This window comes from Lineus longissimus, chromosome 4, assembly GCF_910592395.1.
Source record: "Lineus longissimus chromosome 4, tnLinLong1.2, whole genome shotgun sequence".
Lineage (NCBI taxonomy): Eukaryota > Metazoa > Nemertea > Pilidiophora > Heteronemertea > Lineidae > Lineus > Lineus longissimus.
Genome location: NC_088311.1, coordinates 10,626,662 through 10,654,156, shown reverse-complemented (window position 1 = coordinate 10,654,156; position 27,495 = coordinate 10,626,662). Strand labels below are relative to the sequence as shown.

Sequence of the window (27,495 nt, the reverse complement as noted above, 5' to 3'; positions counted from 1 at the left end):
ACAACAACTACAACATAATAGGGTTGTCAAACTTTCTCTATTTTCATGAATTTCTTTGAAATATTATGCCTTTAATTGCTTGGTTCACGTGATTAAATTGTTGTTCAAGATGTCGAGTGAGTATTGTTGTTCTTGTACATATAGCTTGAATATCGATCTTACGTGTCTTTGTGTTATTTTAGGAAATTTTTTGGTATGCGAAAAAGAGTGAAAAGTTCTGACATCTATTCAATAATTATAAGACTATCAATCTAATCTATATTATAGCTATGCATCTGCCAGTGTCAGTGACCCCTCACACCGGGCGGAGGAAGCCACTGAAGGCCACAACAAACAAGCAGCAAACAAAACACCACATGGTAGCACACCATATGATCTGTTGTTCGTTGTGCCTATATTTAGGTTTGTTTCGGCCAGCAATGACTTCCTCCGCCTCGTGTATAAAAGGGTCTATAGGCCTAACTCTATATTGTCTTGTCATACTGTCAGTCACAGACAGTGAGACACTGACACACTACACAGGGATATGATATCTATGATGTCTTAGAAAGAACGATAATAAAGTGCTGAAACTTGGTCGGCTCGACTCTGGAATGGTGAAATTTGAGCGACTTCAACAGGCAGACAGTGCTTTGAAAAATTCCAAAAACTAATCTATACCTACCTACTTACTCTCAAGTTACTCCACATGTATCCATTGCATTCATTGTTGACTCCAAAGGGAGGCAAAAAAACCATTCCAAAATACAGTGAATGTATTTCCTCTTAAAAAATTACTTAACGATTTTAAATTTCACAAATTGAGATTTTCGGGGAATCTGCAAAAATAAAATGCCCACGAAAATATTGCGTGTTAACGTATTTTCAATAGCCTGTGTTTCTTTCATCTTTTCAGTGTGTATGGCTTGTTGTGCAGACTGTAAGCCACGCTACAAACGTCTCGTTGACAGCATCTTCCCCACAAACCTCCAAGATGGCTTAGTAAAAAGTAACATGGAAAAGTTGACATTTTACGCACTTTCCTCACCAGAGAAATTGGATCGGATCGGCGACTACCTTGCAAAGAAACTTAGCCATGATGTGCACAGGCATAGAGTTGGGTAAGTGGTGATTACATCAGTAGACTACAGTATTCACGTACTGTAGAACAGTTGCGGCATAAATTTTTTGTCTGATACTGAACAATGGGCACACAATGGATACATTTATTGGCAGTGCAGTGTAGTATATTATTGTGAGCCTGGGCATTGTTTAAAAAAATGTTTTTGTCTATATTGAAATGCAGCTGTAGTGCAGATGTCTAATAAGTATACAGAAATCCACTATAGTACTAAATTGTTAATCTTTTTTCTCCATTTTCTATGGTAATTTAATAGCGAGATAAATAAAGAATAAATCAATCATTATTTGTGATAGAAAGGAAAGTTGTGCCAGCATTTTTCACATCATGACCAACATAAATAGCTGCCTCTTGATACATCTCATGGATTACTCACAATGGTCCAGCATCGCCATCAGTATTGCAATCTCGTGGGTGGCTTATCAAGCGTGCCATCTGCTAGAAACTTGACATGACAGAAGTGGCAAAATTCAATATCTCCCTTGGTTACCCTCACTGATGCTATATGATGATAACGTCTCATGGCTCAATATGTATTTCTGCTGCGGCAACTGACTGGCGTGCTATTCTCGGAGTCCGACTTGAGATTGATGAAGGGTGAAATACTGTGTCAGTAATGGCTTATGTACATGCACAAGTAGTATGTTGTTGATTCATGTGCAAGTTACATTTTTGAATTAAAGAAGGTTAAACTGTGATCACAGATTCCTGACACCACGAAAAATTATCATAAAATTGGCAGTTGTCTCTTAAAAAGTCATTACACTATATTTTTGGGCTATTTTTTAGAATTTAACTCTTTAGGCATGTATCAGCCTATTCCACCCGCACTTGAATTATTCCGGTTTGCCGTAATCCAAATGGGAGAAATTGATTAATGACAATTACCAAACTCCAACTTCAATTCCAGTTTGCTAGCATGCTCATCATCATCATTTATATCTCATTGGATCTGGCTGATTATTTCCAGCATTTCTTCTCCAATTCGTTCATTTCTTTTATTTTGTTGACACCAAAAAAACTGCTTTATTCCACCTCTTTCTGCTTGCTTTCCAGTCATGTGTTTGTTGCAATGGAAGCTCTGGACCAGCTACTGGTGGCCTGCCATGCTCAGAGCGTCAATATATTCGTGGAAAGCTTCCTGAAAATGGTGCAGAAACTACTAGAGTGTGAAGAACCTGATCTCAAAGTCCTTGCTACAACATCGGTAGGTATTTTATGTACAGTTCTTGTCGCCGGTCCCAGGTGAGAGAAAATGATGTCATCAAATTTGTCTGGCCTTGCTCAAATGTCTGAAACAATATTTCCAGTTCGTTTTGACGAGTAGTTTTGTTACAACAAGGGATCTATATTGTAAACAGTCAAATTTTCGTTTCATTTATCGCATTTATCATTTATTCTGATCTGATTCTGATTCATTGTTCATATCCAGTGTGTTCCAATACACTGGGTTTAAATTGGGAGTAATTTCTGTGTTCTAGTATTATACTTTACCACATTTTATTTCAGTTTGTCAAGTTCTCAAATGTGGAAGAAGATACGCCCTCATATCATCGGCGCTATGATTTCTTTGTCTCTAAATTCAGTTCAATGTGCCATAACGGGGATGAAAATTCTGAAGTATGCCTAAAGTAAGTGTCGGTGTTGAATGTTGTAACTATATTTCATTGTGTGTTTCTGTTACAGTTTGTCAAGTTTTCACATATTGAAGAAGTTACCCCATCCTATCATGGGCGCGAAAGATTCTTTGTCTTCGCTGTGCCCTATTTCAGCTATATGTGCCATAACAACAATGAAAAGGTAGATGTGTGCTTGAAGACGTCTACCACCAAACTCTCAGGAAGCCCTGCAAAAGAGATTGATCATAGAACTTGACTGTATACATCGCTTACGCACAACAGCTCCTTTTGGTCTAAATATACTGGACTAATTAGTCACCTTGCCGGCGATACCTGCTGAAATGATAATGTGACAATATTGGCATCTTGCTTACCACAGCAGTCGTCAAATTTTCCATTGCACCAACCCACTGGTCACACTGGCCAAGTTCGTTTCATCACCTGAATAGTTTAGGGTGTGTCGATGTAGTGTAGTGTAGTGTAGGGTATCCCTTAGGCACCTATTCCATAGAGGTATACGGTATACTACACTATACGCGAACAATGGCTTCACAAAGGGTGCAGGCACCTATTCCATAGAGCTATACCCTATACTATACTATACGCGAACAATAGTTTCATGGTCATGCACCCTTTGTGAAGCCATTGTTCGCGTATGAAGCCATTGTTCGCGTATAGTGTAGTATACCGTATAGTATACGCGAACAATGGCTTCACAAAGGGTGCATGACCATGAAACTATTGTTCGCGTATAGTATAGTGTAGGGTATAGCTCTATGGGGAAGGTGCCTTGGCACCTATTCCATAGAGCTATACCCTATACTATACTATACGCGAACACCATAGAGCTGTACCCTACACTATACTATACGCGAACAATAGTGTCACGCGTATAGTATAGGCACCTTCCCCATAGAGCTATACCCTATACTATACTATACGCGAACAATAGTGTCATGGTCATGCACCCTTTGTGAAGCCATTGTTCGCGTATAGTGTAGTATACCGTATACCTCTATGGGGAAGGTGCCTTACAGACGTGATGTCAGAATGAAGTACTGTGCATGCTGCGTGGCTAGGTTTCAAATTGAATTGGAAATCGAGGGGAACATTTTGGTCTATTTGAAAATAAAGACAGACATGAAATAATGCAAATTTGTTGTCCCTCTTTGGAACCATACATACCTGTTTTGTAATCTGAATTTGTAACTCCATTTCAGAATTCGTGTGGCTGGTTTGCGTGGTCTGCAGGGGGTAGTCAGGAAAACTGTCAGTGATGATTTACAAGTCAATATCTGGGAATCAACACACATGGACAAGATTGTGCCGTCACTTTTATTCAATCTGCAGGAGATCAAGTGAGTTGGAAACAAATTCAGTTTCTTCAGATCTTTTTTACATTAGCTGATGTGTCCCTGAGTGCTGAAGGAAGATCAATGGCATACGCAGTTGTAGTATAAATACTCCCAGAGAGTGGAGCTTAAATGGCCAATGCAGTAGAACCTCTCTATTAAGGACACCCTTGGGACTGTCAAGTATTGTCCTTAATAGAGACGTGTCCTGACTAGAGAGGTGTCCTGACTAGAGAGGTGTCCTGATTAGAGAGGTCAAATTAAATGGAGACAACCAAGTAATGTCCTCATTAGACAGGGTGTCATTATTAGAGAGGTGTCCATTAAGGGAGGTTCCACTTTACATTATAGCTAGGGGTAATAATGTTAAGTGCTTTGAGTGACTGAAACAAGTTTTCCCGCTATATAAGTGTCATATTTATTATCATTGATATTATTTCTATTATCATTATTTTTGTCAGCAGTTTTCGGTCATATAGTGCTTTTATTATTAAATGTGGGAACAGACTACATTATCGTTGCCTAGAATCTCGCCAAAGTTATCAGTTGAAGTATGTCAAGTTTGTTAACATCAACATTAGACCCAGTATGGGTCATACTGGCAATTGCCATTGTAGGATAATAACATCTAAACAGTTGCCTTTCCATCGCAACTGCAATCTGGTTAATCCTATCGTTCATCTGCAGTATAGTATACCATTCTTCATCTTTTAAGTAACTCCATGTGAGCAGATGTTCTGAGGACCATTTCATTTTCTAACTAGCCGACCCTTTCTCTGTTTTCAGTGGCTTAAAGGATCACGACAGCCCTCATGATGAGGACAAGCCAGCTGTGGTGGCAGAGAACTGTTTCAGGGATCTAGTCTGCCGGGCTTCATATGGCAATATCAAATCAGTTATATCACCAGTACTTATGTATGTTACATTTTTCATATATGGCGATATCGAATTCGTAAGCTTATGTCACCGGTAGTGATGTAAGCTACATTCTTCATATCACCCTGGAGAATCAATTCCCTACATTACCGAGCATCTTATCAGGCCTTTCAGTTTGCCAAGCTTGCCTGTCTTGGGAGAGGAAATTTTATTTGATAAAGTTAGAAAAACTGTGTTGTTGGGTCTTTCAACGAAGTATTGTTGTGTTTATCTGGTAATTAGGTTCTTCAAGCATGATTTACATCAAATATAGAGAAAAATGCACTGCTGGTTTGTCCAATAGAAAGCAAACAAATTGTGAATTATGGATGGATTGATTTTGTGCCTGCACCACAGAGTAACCCGCTGGTTAATAACTCCAAATTTAGTGCATATGATGACATATTGTCCATCTTACCAGATGGCCACAGTTTATTTTAGAAAATTTACCAACGATTGCACGATTTGGATGTTTTTCTTGTGAGGCAGCCATTCTCCCGTGCCTCAAAAAGCACTATCCAGGGCAGTCTGCTCGGTAAGTTGGAAGGCCTGATAAGATGCTCGGCAATTTCGAGAACTCATTCTCGAGGGTGCATATGGCAATAAGGTCTCAAATCAGTCATGTCACCAGGACTGATGTCAGTTACATTTTTCATTTGGCAATATCAAATCAGCTACATGATAATGTAAGTTACATTCTTTATCATGTGGCAATATCACATCTGTTATATCAATGATACTTATACAAGTTATATTCTTCAGATAATTCTACTAAGTTCTCTTTTCATATAGACACTTGGATAATCATTCACTCTGGGTACCAAATGACTTTGCTGTCAAATGCTTTAGGATGATCATGTATTCTGTGCAGGTATGTATGAACCACGAGGAAAATATTTCATGCTGTAGTCCATGACGCGAAAACTGGGTCTCGCAATTTTGTTGAATTCACAGACTAAATCATGGAAGTTGGACAGAATGTTGTGTATATCATCTGAAACTTCAAAGTCGAAAGTATATATTAAATACTTGCTTTGACATAATTGGACATCACATCACTAATAAAGAAGCTAAATTTTCTGAGCCATTTTTGAGGAATATTTGAGTGCTGTGCCATTTACTCATAAAATGGACAACATAACATAACCCATCGATTTATTCTTTTTCTTGCGTTGAACTGCTGGTCAGATTGCTTTTACGTTTGGTTTCCACTGATGTGAGTTTTCCAACCAAAAACGTCATAAGTCATAACCTGAGCATTTCATCCAAATTGGTCAAGAAATCAACTGTTGGAATTGAAACTGTGGAAATCGGTGCACTTCCACATATGTAGGCCTAGACAAATACATACACAAATATTTTTTTGTCATACTGAAACAAAAGGTGTGATCCGAGTAATACAGAATAGGAAGGTGTAATGAATTTTTCTCTTCATATTTCAGTCGAACTACAGTCATTTAGTGGTGCAATTCTTGATGAGTCATTTAGATCGGCACACAAAGAGTGAACCCAAGATCAAGGCAAGCATTGTCGATGTTCTCTCGGAGACGGTGCTCATTGCCGCAGGAGGTTCAATAGGTAAGGTCGCAAATATTAATCGAATGTGCTAACAAACAATAGACAATGTACCTTTGGAGATTAATATTTATATCATTAGGAAATCCCCAACTCCTTAGGGTAATGGCTTTAACATTGGGAATTCCTCAGGAAAATTGCGGTATCTTTAGGAAACTCTCAGGGATATTAATCTATCATTATGAAATCCTCAGGGTAATGGCATAATCATTAGGAAATCCTCAGGGTAATGGCATAATCATAAGGAAATCCTCAAGGTAATGGCTTTATCATTAGGAAATCCTCAGGGTAATTGCTTTATCAGTAGGAAATCCTCAGGGTAATGGCATAATCATTAGGAAACCCTCAAGGTAATGGCTTTATCATTAGGAAATCCTCAGGGTAATGGCTTTATCAGTAGGAAATCCTCAGGGTAATGGCATATTCATTAGGAAATCCTCAAGGTAATGGCATTATCATTAGGAAATCCTCAAGGTAATGGCATTATCATTAGGAAATCCTCAAGGTAATGGCATTATCATTAGGAAATCCTCAGGGTAATGGCTTTATCAGTAGGAAATCCTCAGGGTTATAATCATTAGGAATGGGGATAGACTTTAATTGTTTTTGTGCAATAACATTTTACAATTTCCAATTCCAAATGGCAAATTTATAATCCCCTTGGACATGTCCTTGTACCGTAGAGTTAGTCTCTGGTCTGTTTTCACACTCACCTCCTATTTCAGGTCCGTCTGTTCTAGAAGTGTTCAACACGCTGCTTCGTCATCTGAGGATCTCCATCGACAGCGTGCAGGCTGCAGATGAGAAACGCTTCCAGGAGGCAATCATTAACACAATCGGTAAGCAGACGCTCCAGATATCAAAGTCAAAAAGTTCCATTCCAACTCAAAACATCCACTGCACTACTGTGGCACAGCCCTAAAACTGTTTGTAGTCGAATTTTGTCTCCAAATTTAGGAATATTATTCAAAATATTTGCTCAAAAATTGTGAACATTTGAGAAGAACCACAGGAATAGAGAGGTTGTTACATAGTTGAAGCTGTTGATGCAGTAGGCAGTCCTGAAATTGGAAATGCATTTCACTGTTGGTGAGGCCAAAGTCACAAATGCCCATCCACCAAAATGTCTTCAGGCAGTATCTCGGTACTTGCCTCCCAATTCTGAAGAGACTGACCTATTTGGAGTATGCAGCACCTCTAAATTGGTGATACAATAGGGGGAAGCAGACCCGTTTATTGCTTTATAAACAATTTGGAGAACCTTGAATTCAGTCAGTTCACACGCTGGCAGCCAATTTTATCTGCACCATTTTTTAAACGGTTTTACTCCCCCGGCTCCCAAGTGGCCCAATATGTTTGAAGTCAGTTCATCAACTTATTTCCCCCTTTTTGCAGAAACCTGTTTGAGTCCTGCGATTCATTTACTTGAGTGCGCCTTCCTTAGCAATAAAATTTAAAATGGAGTCTTCCTTCTTGCAGGTGAATTCGCCAACAACCTGCCAGACTATCAGAAGATCGAAATCATGATGTTTGTGATGGGGAAGATGCCAGTGCCAACTGAAGATGAGCCAGAGGTCAACAGTAGTGACATACTCTTACAAACCATGTTACTCAAAACACTACTCAAGGTGACCATCTCTTAGTTTGATTATCAGAGTTAGGATTCTGTTTAAACTCCTTTGAGCCCTTTGAATCAACACCACGGTCAGCAAAAGTCGGATTTCAGATTTTGCGTCGAGTTATGCATAATCACTAGTCTAAGAGATAAAGACCACTTTATTTATGTTTTGGGGTGCGCAATCTTGCCTAGGTAATAAATAAACACCCTTTGTAAATTAATTATAAGGCTAGCATTTCAGTATTGTTTCATGGCATTTGTGCTGTGGTGGGCCTGTCCTGAGAATATCCCCAAATCGTCCCCCTACCTTATCAAGTGAGAACAGTACTCAATAATCTTATCACAAAAGCATGTTGTCTTTTACTCAATACTGTTTATTTCTAGGTTGCTACCAAATATCGTACCGTGTTACTCGTCAATGCATTTCCATCGGCTTTCCTGGAGCCCCTGCTCAAAATGTCTGTCGTCAGCGATAGCGGCATAAGGCTTATTGTGCAGAAGATCCTCCACACACTTCTCGACAGACATGAAAACAGTGGAGAGCTGCTAACGGTCAGGTAAGGCTTAGAGGGGTTCACCGTTCGTAATTACTGGTGGTCCAGGAAAATTGGAAAAGCAGTTATGCACAATCTCTGCGTGTCACACAATTATTATTGGACTTCATATCCTCTATGCTCAGATGCTTAGATCTGATAACTAAACCCCCACAGGTCAGCTGATGTCATCAAGCGACCTCTCTCTGCCATAATACTGACAAAATCTAAATCCGAAATGGCAAAATATAGTATTGATGTAATATCTACTCAAGGTAAATTTCCTCTTGCTTGTATGTGATATAAAAACTCTCAAATCTTACCCTGTTTTCAGGATTCCTAAGGACATTGCTCAGCTTGACCTGTCGATCGAATCACCTCCAAGACAAGACATCATGTTTATGAAAAAGGTACGGTAAATATTCGGACGGCGAAATGTTCATTTTTCTTTCTCGAACTATTATCATTTGGTAAGCTTACATATCCTGAACAGTAAAGACTTCAAATGCAAAAGTTTGTGCAGCTCAAAGTTCACTGGTGTGACAACTGATGAGCTGTTTGTTCACTGTATTCCTTGACACAAAATATCAAATTTTAAAAAAATTGCCTTGATTATTTTCCATTCCAGCATGGCATGTTACTCTGCTATCATCTGTACGAGAATGCCGCCATGGAAAATAACAAGAAGGTCGACTTTGAGGCTCTGTACTGTACGTTGGCTTTGCTATGCATTGAGACCGGTTCTGATGAAATCCTCCCCGATTTGGTGAAACTCGCATTGGAGATTCAGGTACGAGAATGTTCTCACAGAAAACGTTCAAAGGGTTTCTTATCATTGGTGTGATTATGGCTCATTTGATTGAATCAGTTGTAATAATGATAACAATGAGTTCTTATATAGCGCTTTCCCGGTTTCCCTGCTCAAAGCGCTTTTGGGATTTCATATTATTACCCTGATCTCCACAGAAATCAATCTGGGGTTTCAAGAAGCATCCAGAAAGGCACTCACCCAAACTAGACCAGCAGTGACTCAGCCGGGTGTCGAACCCACGACCTCTTGATCTTGAGGCCGATGCACTTCCACTGCGCCACCGCTGCCCCATAACCCAGCTGCTGACCTTCTGTGGCTGATCATTTCACTGGACAACTTCATTTTGATCATTTGGCCTGCATAGACTGTCTTGAAATTTTAAAAATCTGTGGCATAAGCCCGTGCTGGTCTTAAAATCCCGTCATTGACTGTGACAGAACGAAGATCCTGAACAGCAGAGAAAGAGCGGGGAGAAAAACATTGGACCAAGGAGGCTGATCATTGACAAATATTTTTCTTTCTTTCAGCAACTGGCAACCAATAACAGCGACTTAACCTTTACTCACCAATGCATCATGCATGCCATGGTGGCCGCCTACCTAAATCTCATCAGCCAGCTCACGGCCATTCCGGCTTTGTGTCAACATGTTACCAAGGTAAGAAGGGATGGTCAAGAAAATGGCACTATAGAAAGGGAGCTTCTACTTCTTCTTCTTCTTCTGCATTTTGAGATGCACACTAGACAGTGAGTCTGTTTTTTCCAGTAACAGAGTCAGCTGTCCCAGTGAGTTCCTCCACAGAGCCCCAGAGGTTGTGGTGGGCAGGATGGTGACGTTTGGCCAGTATTTCTCTCTGTTCTTTATTTATAAAAACTATGAAAAATAATGCCTCAAAATGTAGTGGCCAATACTAGGCTGATTTTATACTTCATGCTGGTTATTTTGTTGTCTAGGTGATCCAGACGCGAGAGACAGAGGCAGCCCATCTTCTTCCCGAGACAGCATTCAAACAGCTTAAGTTACGCAACAGGTGAGATGGAGTACAAAACTAATTGAATATCTAACCAGCAGAGCCTACTTTAAAACCTGTGACAGTACATCAAAAGAAATCCCTATGAATCTGAAGGGATTTTTTTGTCTTTGGACATTGTCCTTAATTTCTTTCCCCAAGCTAAATTTGCTATTTGGACAAGGTCTTAAAAGCACAATAATATGAAGAAGAAAAAAAGTTTAGTACCAAATTAGCCCTTGATAAGTTGATCTTGATAAGTCGCGCTGCTTAGTCACCCTTACTTAGACACTCTTAATTAGTCAATTTTGATTAGTCATCCTAATAGTCACCCTTGATTAGCCACCCTTGATTAGCCACCCTTAATTAGTCATTTTTGATCAGTCGCCCTTGATAATTTATTAAACCTTGATTAGCCACCCTTGGTGAGCCACCCTTGATTATTTGCCCTTGACGAGTCAACTTGACTACAAGTTGACGGCATTCAAATTAATTTATCCTCAAATTAAAATTCTAATAACGTTGAAATCTGTGTTGACACTACATCCTTTGTTGTTTTTACAGCCCATCGTCTTCTGAGATTAATGAAATTTGGCTCTTCTCCAAAACTATGATCGGCGAAGCCTTGAAGAGTGCAGGTCATGACACAAGCCGCCTAGACACTCCCTATGTCAACAAATTATCCGGCGTCGGAATAGGTAAATATTTCAACACCTCGGAGAAAATCCTAACAACTTTTTTCAAAGACGAAGAAGCAGACGCAGTTCTGGCGGACACATGCCCTGAATTTTATTTTGACCTTTTAAAAGAAAGAGAATATCTTTTATTTTGATGAAATCTATTTTGGCAAAGGCATAAAATGTCACTAGAACTGTGTTTCTTTTTTGATGTCGATGTCGTGTTAAAGGGTTAAATGTGTTTCATATTTGTCACTGTCTTCACTCAATGAGTCACTGTAATTTTCCCTGTATTTACCTTTATAGATTGTAGAAATCCAAGGTCCTGTCTTTTATCTTTAAACGCCTACGCTGTCTGTTAATAATTTGATATTGTTAATTGAATTTGTGAAGTTCCCATTGTGTAAATACAAATTGAATACAAATGACAACATTGCTATACTATTCGTACCAAGTTTCGGCTAAGTTGCATGCATAATAACGGCACTACGGCATTGTATATTACTGCATTTCTATTTTCCTGGACCACCAGTAATTACGAATGGCATACCCCTTTAATCAGCTGCGGCTGCTCTCAATATCATTCACTAAAATCTACCGCTAGTTGATATGTGGCCTGTGATGTTGAGGAATCTTTGTTATATTTTAGTCAGTAACTGGAAAAAGTGAAATACAGTAGAACCTCTCTATTAAGGACACCCTCAGGACTGACAAATGCTGTCCTTAATAGAGAGGTGTCCTGATTAGAGAGGTCAAATTGACGGGAGACAACCAATTTAGGACCAAAACTAGTGTCCTTAATAGAGAGGTTGTCCTAAATATAGAGTCATCCGCTAAGGAAGATTCCACTCTATATCTTTCTGTCAATGATTAAAGAACATTTAAAAATGATTCTTTTTCTGCCCAACTTCCAAATTAGGAATTGTCATACACTTCATTAAAATACAGTACAATTCGTGCTTAAATTTGCTTGTGTTTTCTGTCTTAAGTCAAAATCAGTGAGTATTCCCGTACTGGCCTTATATACAGTTTCAGCGCAAACATTTGCATGCCCATTGTGCGAGATAATGAAATAACGATTCAGTGAAAATTGTGCCCGTTCACACCAAAATGGGTAGTCGCATTTGGGGCAAAATGGAGGTATCCAAATGTCCACATGACATAGGTTATTAGCTATATTTTGATACCACGCCTACATGTAGCTTGGTAACCAAGAGGTACCTGAGAGGTAGTCATAAATATTTTGGAAGAAAACAGCAAGCCTTCACCAACACCTTACTCTGGGAACTTACACCTGGTGTTGCTTAAGTGTTAGACCGGTGTCCAACCTGATCTCAGTGTCCAACCCGAGCTTGGTGTTGGGAGTTGGGGTAGGCATCCTACACCAACACCAACACCAACACCTAACACTTTCCAAACCCCAAGACTTGACCTGACCCATTGTTTAGAGAATATCATAGTTTTCATCACCCATTTTCCTTTTTGAAAATTCAGCAAGAATTGCTTTAAAATGTATCTTAAATTGCATTTAGCCAAATTGACTGCTGGAATAGTTAGATGTGTTTATGAGACTTATTATGTCATAATTTGAAAGTGGATTTATAAAAATTGACATCATAAGTTTATATTAGCTTTGAATGCTCCGTCTGCCTGCTGACTTACTACCCAATTTGGTGTGATGGGTCAATTGCCCTGTCCTAGTCCTGAGCCTGTTTATGATATTCTGGTTGCAACAGTGTGAAAATGTCTGTGTGTGCTTTATGTACATAACTGGCAACACCAAATTCACATTATACATGTATAATACTCTGTGGATCATGAGTGATCACAGATGGCCTGTAATTACTTTACTGGCTGTAGTGAGACCTAAAGTAAATACAGGGCAGTTTTGCCGCTGCTATCACTTGTAATCCAGGGGGTAACGTATTTATGAGAACTACCGGTTCTGGCCCTTTACCTCTAATCCACTCCTTATGTTTGTTGACAGGTACAAGGGGCTCCTCTGACACTTTCCTCCTTGGCACTCGGTTACTTTATCACCATCTGTTACTCATATGCACTTAAATTATCACCATCTTGCCTTAAAAGTGTATTTCAAATTATTAATAACTGTCTCAAATTTGTAGGGCTACTGTAGTGGTTATTTAGAAATATGACTTTTCATTCACATTTTTATTGTGATACTGAAAAGGATCATTTTGACATGAATTTTGGAGTTCAACAGCAAAATGGAATGTGCAATTTCGGTATAGATATTTGTACCAAGCGCACTGCATTGTTTTCGTAAATGCTCATAGTTCTAAATAACGTTCGAAATGAAAAAAAGACGGGCGAAAGGAAATGGGTACTGTCAAAAGAACCTGAAAATACTGAAATGCAACAAAAAGTCATATTTCTAAAGACCTTGGAAAAAGCAAAGTCAATTTTTAAAGAGGATGCTTACTGTAGAACGGAAAATTTAAGTACACACGAAATTTGCGAAAATATTCTGCACGCGAACTTTTTCTGTTCTACAGTATATAGAATGGTGCATTTCTCCATCACTACTTCTGTACGGAGGGGAGCATTCATTTAGTGGTTCGGAGTTGCATTTAGTCATTCAAAACACACTTAATGGTTGGTCCCCTCTACTAGCGCTATTATGAATTTAAATCTTTACCATAATCTTCTAGCCAAGTCACTTAAACGGGTGTCAGACCTTTTCGATCGAGGTAAAGTAGCGCTAGCAAGTTCTCTCAGTCAACTTGCATGATTTTGATTAAAATGGAATGCCCTCCCTCTGGTGGTCAATATATGAAACTTCTAACAATGTTGTCAAAAACTCATGTTTGCAACCCTGCTTTCTGATTTGAAAATCGATTTCAAACGATTGGTAGGTCTTACATTTATTTCTTGTATAGATTTTTTAATGATAAGCAAATGTGGTGGGCTGGTGGGTTGCGCAAAGGAAATGTTGGCACCTGTAACCTCTGATCAGAGGTCCCGGGTTCGATTCTCGGTCTGCCCCAGTATAATTTTGTGATAGAAGAGGTAACTCGATTTGAAATTAAGAGTGTTGGTTTCTTCTGGTTCGTCCGGTTTGCTGCTCTAGTAGAAATCACCCAAATATTGTCTGAAGAGCCAATAAGGAGCCACGTTAGCTCAAGAGCTCTCAACTCAATATTGAATAATTGAAACGCCACTGAAGTAATATTCATCGCTTTTTCTTTAGTCGAACGAAGTCAGACCATAGAGGCCAGATGCAGAGGAAGGGTGTTTTCTTCATTTTAATGGCTTAACTGTGCTGACATTACCCCCATGCTATAAATTCATTTTGTATCAAGCAGAATTTATATTGTGAATGATTTTCATGCAGCTGTTAAACTTGTGGCACAATGCTTACGTCTGCTTATCCTCTTTGTTAATAGGTTGCCAATTCTAGAAAAAAACAACAACCGGGTTGACAGTTTTAATCAATCATGTCAATAGTGTTTTGATGTTGTTGGCTGATATATTTACCGTAAATGTGGTTCAGTTAAGCCATGCCACGGTAAACCGCTTCATATTCATGCCATTTTAATTTTGCTATTCGTAAGAACTTTTTGAAAAAAATGAAGTTTTTGCAATTTTTATTTTAGCGGATTACAAAATATCGTGCAGTTTCCAATCGAAAATATTTTGTAATCCACTTTGACTTTCACGCATCTTAGTTATTCGTGAAATCTGCGAAAAAATTAACTTCCCGAAATATTCGATGGTTTACGGTAAAGAGCAAGGAATAAAACTGGTAACCCCTACTTGCTAATATTTATCACCCAAAACGTCCTTTTATTCATTTGCTAATGTTTTCCTGGTCAACAAAGAGTTTGATATTCGTAAGGTGTCTATCTACATCATTTGACTTTTGAATTGTTATATATTAGCCCAGTGCTGCCTTGAAGACAAAAGCACAGAGTCAAAAAATCTAAGTTTTCATAACTTTTGATTCGTACCTTTTCAAGGAAGACTCTTGGCCAGAGCCAGTTAGCTAAGTCACAGCTGGGAGAGGGATCTCTACCATTACACATACGTCGAAACCGGTCATCTTTGTGAATAGTTAGGGAATATAATTATGGCTGAATCAAACACAACCCAGGCCTCTAACTGTGCATACTAGTAATCTGAAGACTACCAATTTCACCCCGAAGCTCCTGCCTTGAGACCCCTTTAAGTGTCTGACTGGCTCCCTTGCCATATCAGTTACAGAAAATGTCTTCCCTATACATGAACATTTTGGCAGAGTGGACAAATTTTCATGATCCCCCCCCCCCCCCGATAAAATGTTTTACCAAGTTTTGCATTCCTTCGTTAGAGTGCAGCTTTTCAAGCATCAGATGACATGATGTCAACCTGCATTTCAGGATATTAATGCTGGGTGCAAATAAATATAAATTTTAAGAATGGTCAGTGGTACATGATGTCATGAAATCATTGTGTCATTAAGCAGAAAACAGTCAGATTTTTTTTGTTTTTAACGTCAGACGGCCTGACTGAATTTGTGTGACGTCATGTGTGTGTTGCTCGACTTGTCAAGTGCGCTGCTGCACTCTTTCGGAGGAACATTGACCACTGCCTCCTTTTGTCGTTTTGCGCCAGAGTGCTGGATTTGAACCCTGAATGATTTGGTCCGAAACTTTACGAATATCGTACGTTAAACCTGGTACTCTTATTTGCCTACTCCCTATGTTCGTAAGTTTTTTGCAGGTCTTGATTTCATTGATAGAATGTTCCTCTGTTGGGCGAGTTTCAAGAGGGGAATAATGTCCAATATTTTGTTTGAACTTTAATGGATAACTTTAAAAGTTCTATTGAAATCTTTGAAAATTACGCTTGGTATAACTGTATAGATTTTAAAACAAGAGGATATATTTATTAGGATATTATCAATCCTATCCTTCGCTTTTCAGATGTTCCTGACCGAACTGTCAGCATCAGTGACATCCACTCTATGAGCCTTGACGTGGACAGCGTCCATTCCTCTCCAGGACTCGGACCAAGGGTAGGTCATCTCATTACCAAAATTCTTATGCACAAGTTCATTTTGTTAGACTTGGCTTTTCTGGCGAAAAAACTGTTTCTTTGGTTCTTGATTTTCTTCTTTATCAATTGGGATTAGTACACCCTAGAGAATCAGTTCCCCAGCTTGTCGAGAATCGGGCATGCCTTCCATCTTGCTGAGTCAAAAGTTTTCAGTGATTTTGAAAAACTGTGTTTTTGATAATATGACAAAAAAAAGGTGTTTTCATCCAGTTATAACGCTGATTTGCATCATGCAGTGAGAAAAAGCACTGCTGGTTTGTCCTCTGTCCTTATGGTGAACATTTGCGTAATATGCAAAGACTGATATTGTGCATTCACTACAAAGAAATCAGGTGGTTTATGTACCTCAAATTTTAATGTCATACTTTAACACATTCTGAGCCCTTGTTTGCCTGTTTTTCTTGGGAAGCACATATTTTTTACCAGGTCTCTACCAGGTACCTCCCAGCTCGGGTGCCAGGTAAGTCAGAAGGCCTGCCTTGAATACACAATGATTCTCGGTCAGTTGGGGAACTGATTCTTCAGGGTGTACTAGAATTCCTAAGTAATACTTTAGCGGGCAAGAGAACTTGCTTATGTATGTCCACGTCTTTGATGCCCTCATTTCTGATTGAACTAAAGCTGCCAAAGGATATTGTCCATTGAACGAAGCTGCAGTGGATGTCTATGTCTGATCAATTTGCTTCATTTGGGTCTTCTGAAAATTATTTGGCCGTGGTCTGGGGAATGGATTTCGGTCCAAACTGTTGTATTACTATAAGAGCCTGCTGGCTGTGGATTGGCGCAGGAGTTTTGAAGTCAACTGCTGTTTCAAGGTATTTGACCCAAGAAATCCCTGTACCATAAAATGTAATTGAGCTCTGAAGCACACTGACATAACTATGGAGGGAAGGCTCACTTTGTTGCTCTGAATGTTTACAAATTTATTTGTCTTCAGCCCAGGGGGGCGACTGTGAATAAAGGTCTTTCATGAAGTCTTTGTCTGCTTTTAAAGTTAGCGTCCTGGAGTAGACAAGAGTAGACTTCTGGTCAGCTTTCTTGAGCCCAAATACTGGTAACCCAGACTATTACTTTAGACTTTGCATCAGCCCAACTGGAAAATCAAAATCCTACACAACTAAAGACCCGACTAGAGTAGACTTCTGGTCAGCTTTCTTGAGCCCAAATACTGGTAACCCAGACTATTACTTTAGACTTTGCATCAGCCCAACTGGAAAATCAAAATCCTACACAACTAAAGACCCGACTAGAGTAGACTTCTGGTCAGCTTTCTTGAGCCCAGATATTGGTAACCCAGTCTATTTCTTTTGACTTTACGTCAGCCCAACTGGAAAATCCTATACAAGGAAACACCCTGGCTAGACATCAGTGATGTCTACCCATGAAACGACCAAGACAAGTTTGGCATTTTTACGAATCCCTGCGTATTTCATTTACTAACATGCTACTCTGTCCTGTTTTGTTTGCCGTTTCTAAAGGGTCGTACGCGGAGTGACGTCTCTCTTATGTATAGGGTATGTTGTGACAAAGACGGTCTCCCCTGTTTTGATGTCCACTCGCGTACCTCGTGCTTTGATAATGAGATGATTGCTTATAGCGTTCATATTTACACCGATACTCACTCTTAAAGGGGGACTATAGGCATGAGCAGAGGGGCTAATTTGGCCATCTTCAAGTGGCTAATATACACAGTAAGGGCACTGGGTAGTGTCAGATTCAGCACTGAATATAATCCTCGTACGAGCGTGTATCATTTCGACGTACTGTGAGATGTGAGAGACCCCTATTCACTTGGCGACTTTGTGTAACTTGATCTTGCCTGCCTAGCTGCTGCCTATATTGTCCCTTTAAGGCTTTTTTGTCCCGGGGCAAATTCGATTACATGTGAAATCTAAAATGGTTGATATTTGCAAAACAAAATGTCTAGATAATGCTGTAGATTATTTTGGTGCACATTTTGTGCTTGGAGTCATGCTCATCAGCTGAAACAAAGGAGTTTTCCTTAGGTAAAATTTCAAGTCAAATAGGCAGTGGTGGTGGGGGGGGGGGGGGGGTGGTAATAAATTAATGCTCTTAAATTGTTTCTGTATCGGGTAAATATGGATGTTGCACATCATGTTGCACATTGGGGCAAGGTTGCAAACAAAATAATCATAGAAAAATCTTGTATTTATCTCATCTGGCTCTGACAAGTCTGAAGTTCATTCGCCTTCTGAGCAATTTTATTTGATGCCAGGCACACGATCTGCAAAATTTGGTGCGAATTCAGCACTCAGAGATATCGAATTGTTGCAGTCAATCGCAAAATAACAAAATTGCAGCATGTGCAGTTGGGTACAATTCTTCTTGTTTGACGGCTTTGCGAAAATTGTAGCTCCTTTGTGGCAAAAGTCATACAGCTTGTGTTCCTGGTGTAGGCTATTCAAGATTAAACCACATTTCGTGATTTATGAAAAAGATATGAGATGAATAATTAACAGAGTTAAAGTTTTGCAACCATTTCTAAATCTCCATTCATTTACATTTCAGTGTCATTTCTTGCATCCTTGCCCTAATGACAGGCCATATGCTTCTCAGCTTTCTCTATTCAGATCTGCATTTAACCGCCAATTTTTCACGGGCATTTCATATTTGCCGATTTTTTTGGGACTCACATCGATTTGCGGAAATAAAAATCACAAAAATCTTTTTTCAAATGGAAAACCAGAAATTTTTTTTCATACTCCACCAAAATACAATTTGACGATTTACAGTAATGAAGATGAGCTTTGGGTGCTGGGATTTGCTTCTAACCAGAAGTTTTTTTGGCTTGTGAATTTCTCTCTTCCCATTCTAGTGGAGCTCTTGCTTCAAGCCACCTCCTCTTGATAATGTTGTACTTAAATGATATTTGAGTGGCTTGGAAACAATGAGTACGCTGACGACAGCAGAGAGATTATCATTCAGAAATATTTGACTGAAGAATTCTTCACCCTCAGCCTCAGCACAAAAATACATGTTTACATCCATTGGGCCTTTAGACAAATTGGTTTGAATTGTGCATCTTTTTGTTTTCCAATTATCACTTTACATTCTACTTTGCAAACATTCTCACACACTTTCAAACAACCATTCAACGCATTGGTCTGCTTCACTAACGTCCTGCTCTACTTTGTTTGACTGGATCAGATGGCACAGTTGGGGGATCTCGCATATCCGTAACTATTGGAAATTCGATGATGACATCCTTACCATCTTGTTCTTGTAAAATGGTACCAGTGGCATGGTTGAGTTGAACACAGCGCAAGAAATTTGTGACGCAGACCAGTACGCTTAACAGTTGCTTAAAGGGGGACTATAGGCAGGAGCAGAGGAGCTAATTTGGCCATCTTCAGGTGGCTAATATACACAGTAAGGGCCCTGGGTCATGTCAGATTCAGCACTAAATGTATGCCTCGTACAAGCGTGAATCATTTCGACGTACTCTGATGTGAGAGACCCCTATTGGCGACTTTGTGTAACTTTATCTTACCTGCCTAGCTGCTGCCTATATTATCCCTTTAGAATGGGCGAGAATGTTTGAAATGATTAGAAATTGAATTAGGATTGATTTGGTGAAAAAAATTCGTCAACAATTCACACCGGTTTATCAGAAGCGCCTAGGACATATTTGAAAATAATTTTCATATCCACTTTCCTCAGTCAGTGTTCCGTCACGGTTTCCAAACCACCAGTCTATCATCACTGTGCTTCCATTTATGAAGACTGCCACACACATGCTCTTGCCAGCAATATAACACCATATATGTGCTTGTAACTGGTTTTGTGACAAAGACAGTCTGATTTATTAAAGGTGACCTGAAACACTTTTTTTTAAGAATTTTAACTCTGGATATAAATTATAGGGCATAACATAAGAAACACAAGTGTGAAAACCGCATAAAAATCAAACTACTCATCTTAAAGTTATAGCAGTATGTAATTCAAACATTCCAGGTGGTGCAGTGCCCTATTATTTTTTCCCTAAGTTAGAAAGTGTTGCAGGTGATCATAGTGGGCAGAAGAAAAATATCTTGTAGAGACTTTTATGAGGATGATGCCGCTAATTTTGGCGAATTTTCCCGTCATGGCACTCGATATTTGTTGTGTTTGTTCACGCACCTCACAACTACAGGGTGGCCAAAAAAAAAGCGACCAAAAAAATGTTTATATTTCTCACGATTACTGCGGTTTGAGGTCCAGATCTGGTGCATATTATCTAATTTCACCCAAGTCCACACTGGGCGTGAAACCTTAGTAATAATGGAAAATATAAAAATGTTGATGGGTTGAACTTCTTTTTTGGGTTACACTGTATTTGCACTGTTTTTGCAGAGTTCGTAGAAATTTGTTATTACCTTTGTCTCACTACACCAGAGTTTTTGGATCACATGCAGTAATTAATTCATGAATAACAGTCAAGCTCAACAAGTCCTTTACCCTTAGTAGTTCTTTCCGGCCAGCTCGGTGTGAGAGGCTTGTCCCGTTGAGGATCCTGGTTTGAAGAAGGTTTGCCAGTTGAGTTAGTGACTAATAGTGGGGGTCTTCCAAGGATGGCCCTGGTAGTTTTCCTATCTACTGCTCTGGCACTTGCAATGGTGTCAGAGACGGATATTGTGTTAAAGGATTAGCCTAATTGAAATTAACTTTAAATATATCACACTTTGATGTCGCTTGTGAATTGATTGAGATATGGACTTCAGGAAACGTCATGTGTTAAATAATTATGTTTTGAGAAAAACCAATATAAAAATTAGTTACTCGATAAGAAAACCGTTAGTAATATCATATCACTTCATCTGGTGTATTACTTGGACTTTTTCAGCATCCATACAGCTTTAAAACAGAATGGGAAGTTCATATAACTTCAAAAATAATTCTTCAGAAAAAGAAAGAATTGAGAAAAAACTTTTCTCGCTTTTATATATATGCGACAAGCACATACCTTTTCCAGCGTAGGTCCCATATATGCCTTTACCTGTATTTAGGTTGGTGAAGCTACTTAGGACTTCCCTCTCCCGTCTTGTGTAAATAGTTCTAGAATTTAGAAGTCAAAGACCCCAGGAAGTTTTCAGAACTTGTCATCACTTGTACATTCAAGTTTTGCATGTATACTACTAGGTGTAAGAAAACTTAGAATACACTTTTAAAATTGAATAGCATCATTGTTTCACAATCATAATGACTTGGGATTTTGAGACCCCCTCCCCTGTATGCACATTTTGGACAAAATGTACACGGCAAATGTACAGGTGTATACATTTTCCCCAAAATTCCTAGACCCCCCTCCCCCCTTCAGTGGGTACATACTAAATGGATGGCCCCTAACAAGTGACAGTATTGACTCGAAGTAAACCCAGCCTAATACTTGGGTTGTCTGTGTAAGGTGTGTCATCATATCATCTTGCTGGGTACGATAATTGCATGTGTTTTTTGTCTTTCAGAGGTATCCAGAGGAACTCATTACATATGAGACATTAAAAAAAGAGCTGGGTAAGTGACAATAGGGAGGTTGAGAACAGTGACTTATCAAGGATCCTTATACATGTACGTATATGGATAAAACTCTGTAGAAAGAGAACGAATTCTGTGTACATTTCTATCCGCATACGGATCCTTGATATGTCCCTGAACTCCACATCCCAGTTAGACTGGCAGAATCCAGAATCTTGAGTGAAGAGGTGGCCCCGGTGCTTGATTAACCTGGTACATTTTTGAAGAACAGTCACAAGGTCACTGTCATAGGCACAAGGTTTTAGTCATAGCCACGAGGTCATGGTCATAGCCACACAAATGCCCAGCCATAGCCCCAAGGTCATAGCCATAGCCACGACCCTCTTAACCCTTTAACTGCCACTGTCGCCGAATTGCGACAAGTGCCTTTGCGTTTTCATTGTGTTCATTGAAAAAATTGTCTGCTCTGCAGATTTCCCACCTACTGATAGACGGGCGTACAGGTAGTATATTGCTTCAACTGTGGTTTCGAGGAATCTAACTCTTCTCTGTTTCAAGCTGCAGTCTTTTAAAAACAGGTTATCGGAAAGATCTTTCAATAAAAAAATTAATATTTGGCAGTTAAAGGGTTAAACCCACGACAAAACTGATGTTATTTCTTGTTTCTAGTTGAGAATGATGAGAGAGCCCTATTGGAGGAGGAGGAGAAGAGCAAAGAAATCTATGAGACGTTCAGAAAAGGAACATTCGAGGAAATCGTGGCCAAGTCGGAGGCAAAGGTAGGTTCTCAATGGTTAAACAATGTTTTCTTTAACGTGTTCATAAAATGATTGATTGTTGGTTGCAATTTCAGTGCCATCCTCAGAATTTTGTGTCTAAAGTTTCATGGTCAAAATCAAAGATTTTCGTGAATTAGGGCGGGGGTGCCTCTGGTGTTCCCCCTTGGATCTAGGCCTGAACTGTCCGCTGGCCCAGGCAGTGGCCATCGAGGTTTCGACAGGGAGGAAATGATAGGGCTTCCCAAGTTACTGAACGGTTGTGATTTTAGACAATGGTAAAGAGTCTACTTATTTCGTTTATGAGAACTAAATTTCTGTTGGTGACTTAAAACTGGGTGAACACTGGCGAATGCTGTTTAGGAGGACCACAACAGTCCTGATCGGAGTTGTTGTGTTTTGCCCACTTATGAAAATGTATGAAAACCTTTCAAATTATGGATACCTCCCCTACCAAGATTTACTCTTTTTTTGCAGTCGCAGCAATTTCATAACAAACTCAACGAGATCCTGGATATGATTACCCAGTCGAATGAGAACTTAACCAGCGTCACAATGGTACAAGATCAGAAACCGAAGCTCCCCCAGGAGGAAAACAGCAGTACTAATGTGTTCGAAATGCAGTTCCCAGATCTGTTTGTGTATTGAGGTGAAGGCAATATCTCATATTGTATGTTAACAGCAAAACCAGAAGAAATTGTGACTGTCTGCAGAATGGATGATGATGGTAAACGTTGTGTGGTTAAGCCGTGCCAATTTTATTGTTTGGTTAACGGACTTCTAGCTACCCCAAAATGAAAATTTCAAATAAAATGCATGCTCTGCCAGCATGAGGCATGTAAATAGAACTGCAAAAGGCAGCTTTATTTATGCTTTCCTGATTATGTTTGAGTTACCAGCCAATTTTGCAGCTCACGTTTTGTGTGTATCAGACTCCCCTCTCTAGAGATGTTAGTCCTCTGGTAGTATGGCGTAGTCCACTTATGTGTTGTATGGTTTATATGCAGATCTCAGTGTATTCATTATCTAAGTTGACTAAATATTGTGATAAGTAGATCAGAAGAATGCTCTAAAAAGATTGGAGCTGATGGTGCAAAGGTTCTTATCAATGTCCGAAGGCAAAGTCACCAAGTATTGTCCATTTGAAAATAAGTGATATTCTTTTGGATGTACATGTAGCTTCTTCTGTGTTACCTGTAGGTGTATATAGTGTACATATATGAATCTGATTGTAGATATAGTGATGTGTATAACTGTCATAATTCAGGAACTGATACCGAAATGGTCGTATTAAGATACATGAAAGAGGTTTTATACCAACCACAGAAGTTCTAGTTGTCTCACCAAAACCTCTGTGGTCAAAGTGGGGCTGATACATAACCCATTATAAAAGTGCATCATTGTAACTAAGGTGTTTTAGAATTGTGTGTTATACATGTAGATGAAGCTACGTGTTTATAAGGGAATAATCCCCCATTTCTTCTTGTCATATTTTGTTGCAACCATACACCCTGATGAAGCAGTGGTAATTGAAATGGCAAAAGCATGCTGTGCATGAATGCTGCAATTGCACACTGCAGAGAAGCAGCGATGTGTGATAATTCTCATTGTGATAAGTGATTAAAAAAATCACTTGTCTGCAAAAGTGCTTGTGGCAGAATAGGTTTGATATCTATTGTCGTTATAGCAATAACCGATTCCTGTCGCAGGCCCAAGTGATTGATGTTACACGTGATAAAACTTGCTAGTCTGTAGTGTATTACCAGAAGTGTTGGAACTGAAACTAATATACAATGATGTCAAAACTTCCCCAGTTTATGATCTCTTGTTTGTTAATACCTTAGTTAGGTTTTATCATCGTCATGATTGTATAAGAGGTCGGTTGTTTAGTAGCTCGGGTCTCCTGACTTGCGGTCGATATCTTGTACACAATTTCCACTATCATTTGTTAAGATGGTACACCTTTAAAGGTCTACGCCGTTCGTTAAAAAAAATTTGAATTTGTAATTGAATTTTAAAATGTCCAATTGTGGAAATATATACTAATTATAAATTTCAACACTGTCATTGTGTAGAGTCCTGATATACAAATACTATGAATACCAAGTTTAAACAAATTAGTACTCACAATAACTGTGCTACCGCATTGTGTATTAGTGGATTTCTATTTAACTGGACCACAAGTAATTACGAACGGTGTACCCCTTTAACAAATTTTGGTTGGCACTATCTGCCTCTGTGAATTTTGCCTGATTAAATACAAAATGAAGAATTTAATATTTCATACAGAATAGTTGTGTGATATTCAATATCTTGATGTTATTACATGTATGTTTCATAGCATCCCCTATAATGGACCTTTTGATGGTTTTAAAAATATTGTAAGCCCGTAAATTATCATGTACAGAACTGCAAAATGAAATTGAATAAATGAAATAATAATATAATTATATGATAATATTTCTGGATTTACAGTGCACTTATTTAAACTGTACGGTTTAGTGTTTCCATTATAGGCCGTTGGGTGATGGACATTTGATGTAATGGTTAAAGGGAACTGACACCGCCCAGCCAGTTCGTATGACCTCGTTTTCATTTCCCGCATAGCGGGTGATCAGAACGAGGCATGAATAAAACATGGCGCCTAGCTGTCAATCATTGAGTGACGTCACTACTATGGAATTTACTACGAAAACTCATGAATGAAAGATCGCATGACTCACGGCTGTTTTCTCGGAGTACAAGTCGGCCAAATGTTGGGCAACTTCATCATTTGTCTTCAAATTCAACTCCTTCCATATTACTTTCCAAATCGCCAGCGTCTCACGCGAAATCCATAGCCGCTGATCGGCTTTTGAGACCTTTTTTGGTCGCCCCATTACGCAAACTTTCGACATGATTCTCAATAATAACAAATTGAACTGCGCATGCTCGGGCACTGGGGGCGGAGCTACAAATCTGAACTCGAACAGGAAGTCAGAAGTTTGACTTTCTCGGGCGGTGAAAGTCGAAAAGTTAGCTGAACCGCTGGGCGGTGTCAGTTCCCTTTAAGATATCTCACCAAATCAGGCCAGTTTTAGCAGGGCTTTGATGGAGAGTATTTTAGTAACGATGCAAATGCCCGCTGTGAGAGAATGCTTTAAATTAACAAGTTGTTCGAGTTGTATTTTGAAAAGTTCAGCAAGTAATATGTCTCATTCAACTAGAATCCTAAGACGGGGGGCGGGACCGCTTATGGGATGATTTAGTCACTTTTGTTGTTGTGCATTTATAATAACAAAACCAGTTAATGATTTTTTTAACTTCTTTAAGAAGTTTTTTTTTAATCGCGACCTTGTGTATTTCGTTTTTATTCTCGGCTGTAGCAATTTATATTGAGGTGTTTGTTAATTTTCTTAAAGATTTTCTTGTGCAGTCTTATTCTGCTTGTTCATAAGTTAAGTAGCTCTGATAATCGAATTTTTGTCATTTATTTCTAATAACATGATGAGTGGGGTATTCAAACACTTGAGAATTATTCTTTACCCAGTTTTCCTTGTTGTCAAGAGACACATTTATCGCCACATTTCAACAAACATGAAAAATTGATATTAACCAATTAATGATATCTTGATGAGGTTCATCTGTTAGATATTCTGTAGAAAATAAACGTTTATCTTGTAAACGAAACAGTTAGAAACATTTTCCTTGATGTTTTCGTCCACCGTTTTTAATCCCATCGGACAATCATATCTACTGTCATTTGTGTGGGAAGATGGCCCTATCACATGCATGGAAACAGGGACATACGCCCGCGCGGACTATGAAGCTGGTAGCTGGGCATTTTAACAGCCTGAGGCCACAGCTAACATCAGCTTGTCCTGCTTCCTTTGACAATACGGGTGAGGTAATCCATGATCGGATCCACGTTTGATGTGATAAGACTAATCACAGGATGCACTGAGCACGGTGGCATCACGAACACTGTGCACGGAGCATGATAAAGCCCATCCTGTGTACAAGTTGACAGCCATGTGCGGAGCATGATGAAAGCTAATCTCCAGTTTATCCAATCATCCACTGACACGAGGATTAGATGTGCTTGAAGGAAGATGGATGATCTTGTTGGCCATGACAAGGAAAGCCATAATGTTAGGAGAAGCTGTTGGAAGAGGCCAGGACATGGGAGGAAAGTGATCAAAGGATAGAAAGCTGATCAAACCATCTAAATATAAGAGCCCCCTGAAGTTCGCGACTGTGTCCCCCCCCCCGTGGAGAAAGTTGTGAAAATATGTGGTTCGCAAAATACAGCTCAGGTTAACAGTAGGCAGAATTCATGTATCATTATACCTTATGTCGATTTCATCAAGAGGATATGTCCCTTGATAGAAGCTCTTTGAAGTTCTCTTTTAGCTCAAGGTGATGACCTAAGTTCTAGGTTTCATTCCAAATAAAGCTAGGTAATACTTATATCACTGACTCTCCCCCCCTCCATCGCCAATTCAATTATTTTTAGGTCACAAGATTTTGGCAAGAAGCTGCACTTGTGGTCTGAGTGACCTATTTTGGAGATTTAAATTCTGAAACTGTTCCATATTCATGATATTGAAACATTGTTTTGGATTATGTATGACATGATCTTGTTGACGTCTGCTTTGTTGTGGCTCTTAATGACAACGGCCTCCACAATGTCAGATGACTGTAGATGTGGACAGCTAATAACGGGGTAACCAGCAACTTAGAGAGTAATGGTCTGTGATTTCACCTGCTAGTGCTATCAGCGGGTCTTGTCTATAATACCTTCATGGCTTCAAGAAATAAACTATAGTTTTCCAAGCTGATACAATGTTACCTCATTCTTTCAAAGTTTTTCAGGCTGGTTATTGAGTGCCACGTCAGCATGTGTCACAGCCCTGGCCATTTTTGATGTGATTTCTCCACTGTACCGGCCGGCTGTAGCTACAAGTACTAGGTCATGGAAA

General features: G+C 39.3%; 1 protein-coding gene across 2 annotated transcripts; it reads left to right on the top strand.

Annotated features, from left to right (window-relative positions):
- The first annotated feature begins 7 nt into the window (after positions 1 to 7).
- Positions 8 to 26,207, top strand: LOC135486062 (protein EFR3 homolog B-like). 2 transcript variants are annotated; one of them, XM_064768544.1, is made up of 21 exons: positions 8 to 116; positions 896 to 1,100; positions 2,177 to 2,327; positions 2,630 to 2,751; positions 3,960 to 4,097; positions 4,878 to 5,006; positions 5,799 to 5,877; positions 6,449 to 6,584; positions 7,307 to 7,420; positions 8,061 to 8,209; positions 8,584 to 8,756; positions 9,067 to 9,142; positions 9,361 to 9,522; positions 10,071 to 10,199; positions 10,496 to 10,572; positions 11,116 to 11,249; positions 16,154 to 16,245; positions 17,765 to 17,800; positions 21,749 to 21,797; positions 22,428 to 22,537; positions 23,012 to 26,207. In XM_064768544.1, exons 1-21 carry the CDS (start codon positions 110 to 112, stop codon positions 23,180 to 23,182), a joined length of 2,439 nt encoding a protein of 812 aa, XP_064624614.1. In that variant the 5' UTR covers positions 8 to 109; the 3' UTR covers positions 23,183 to 26,207. The 2 variants fall into 2 exon arrangements, with proteins under 2 accessions (XP_064624614.1, XP_064624615.1); XM_064768545.1 differs by lacking the exon at positions 17,765 to 17,800.
- Positions 26,208 to 27,495: the final 1,288 nt, after the last annotated feature.